Genomic DNA, 1,459 nt, shown 5'->3' with positions numbered 1-1,459 from the left:
TAACATTATTATTATTATTTTTTAAATTTTTTGGGGTTTTTTTGGGGGGGGAGGGGGGTACAGCTTTGGTGTGACGGTTGGTTAGGCTCTTTGCTGTTAAATGTAGAGCATGTAAACTCTAATCCTGAATGTGGACGTTTATTTGTTGTGGTTGTTGTTGACGTCGTAGTCGTTGTTGTTGTTGTTTTTGTTGTGGTTATTGTTGTTTTGTTTTGTTAATCGAGTCGAGCATAGTCGTCTTTTTTTGGTTTTGGTTTTGGTTTTGGTTGGGGGGTGGGAGTTGTTTTTAGTTTAGTTTTTATTTCTTGTTGATTTTTTTTCTGTTTTATTTGTATGTTTTCTGTTTGGTTGGTGGGAGGGGGGGGGGTGTCTTTTGCGACCCAAAGCGATATGCACTACTCCACATCAATTTGATCCGATGCAACATCGCTGCCTCTATACTAATAGGACACGAACAGTGGGTGGTTGGCGGGTGCTCTGTTGTGGTTTGGTCTTTTTTTCCTATCGAACAGTATCGCCCTGATCTCTCCTCCTTTTTTGTGTTTGTTACTCTCTTGTAACACCTCTAAAATTCGGCATTTGTATGACCTTATTGTGTTGCAAGTGCCGTAAAACTCTTACTAAAACCAAAAAGGACACGAAATAAGCCGTCTTGCAACACCCCTTGGACACTCCTAAACTTCAGTCAGTAAGGACTGGGTAAATTAATGTCAAGACTGTGGGGGGGGGTGTTTGTTTTTTTAGTAGAGGTTTTACGGCGCTTGAAACTCCATAAAATCATAATTATGAGCTCCAGAAGATTGGAGCAGAGGTGTTACAAGAGAGTAGAAACATAAAAAAGAAAAAGGGGAGATAAGGACGATACATGTTTGATGGGAAAGAAGAAACAAACCATATGCACACCAGAGCACCCGTCAACCATCCACTGTGTACTCAAGTGTCTGTGTTTCCTTGCAGCTCAAAGGACACTCCTAAACTTCAGTCAGTAAGGAGTGGGTGGTTGGCGAGTGCTCTGGTATGGTTTGCTTCTTCTTTCCTATCAAACATTTATCGTCCTTATCTCCCCTTCTTCTTTTTTATGTTTGTTACTCTCTTGTAACACTTCCAATCTTCTGGCGCTCATAAGACCTTATGCAGTTGCGAGCGCCGTAAAACCCTCTACTAAAACTAAACAAAGTCAGTAAGGACTGGGTAAAATGTCTAGACTATATACTCAAGTGTCTGTGTTTCCTTGCAGCTCAAAGGCTATCGGTCTGCCACTCTACACGCGGAGATACGGGAGATGCTGGGAGAGGTGGGCCTGAAGAAGAACAGCTCCCTGCCCGTGTCCAAGATGTCTGGTGGTCAAAAACGGAGTCTGTCTGTTGGGATTGCCCTGATGGGCGACTCTAAGGTCAGTGGGGACCGGGGGAGGGGGGTGCAGTCTGAAAGAAAGGGGAATACAAGGGCTTGGGCGGGG

The 1,459-nt window shown here is 43.7% G+C and overlaps 1 protein-coding gene across 1 annotated transcript in view; it reads left to right on the top strand.

Annotated features, from left to right (window-relative positions):
• Positions 1–1,459, top strand: part of LOC101863131 (ATP-binding cassette sub-family A member 3) — a gene marked incomplete in the record, with an annotated part of 33,739 nt that overhangs the window by 13,148 nt on the left and 19,132 nt on the right. The window contains 1 exon segment of the mRNA XM_013087787.1: positions 1,238–1,393. Coding sequence (XP_012943241.1) covers positions 1,238–1,393 — 156 coding nt within the window.

This window comes from Aplysia californica, unplaced genomic scaffold (assembly GCF_000002075.1).
Source record: "Aplysia californica isolate F4 #8 unplaced genomic scaffold, AplCal3.0 scaffold00638, whole genome shotgun sequence".
In the NCBI taxonomy this organism is placed as follows: domain Eukaryota; kingdom Metazoa; phylum Mollusca; class Gastropoda; order Aplysiida; family Aplysiidae; genus Aplysia; species Aplysia californica.
Note: the sequence above shows the minus strand (reverse complement) of the source record. Positions and strands in the feature narration are given on the sequence as shown.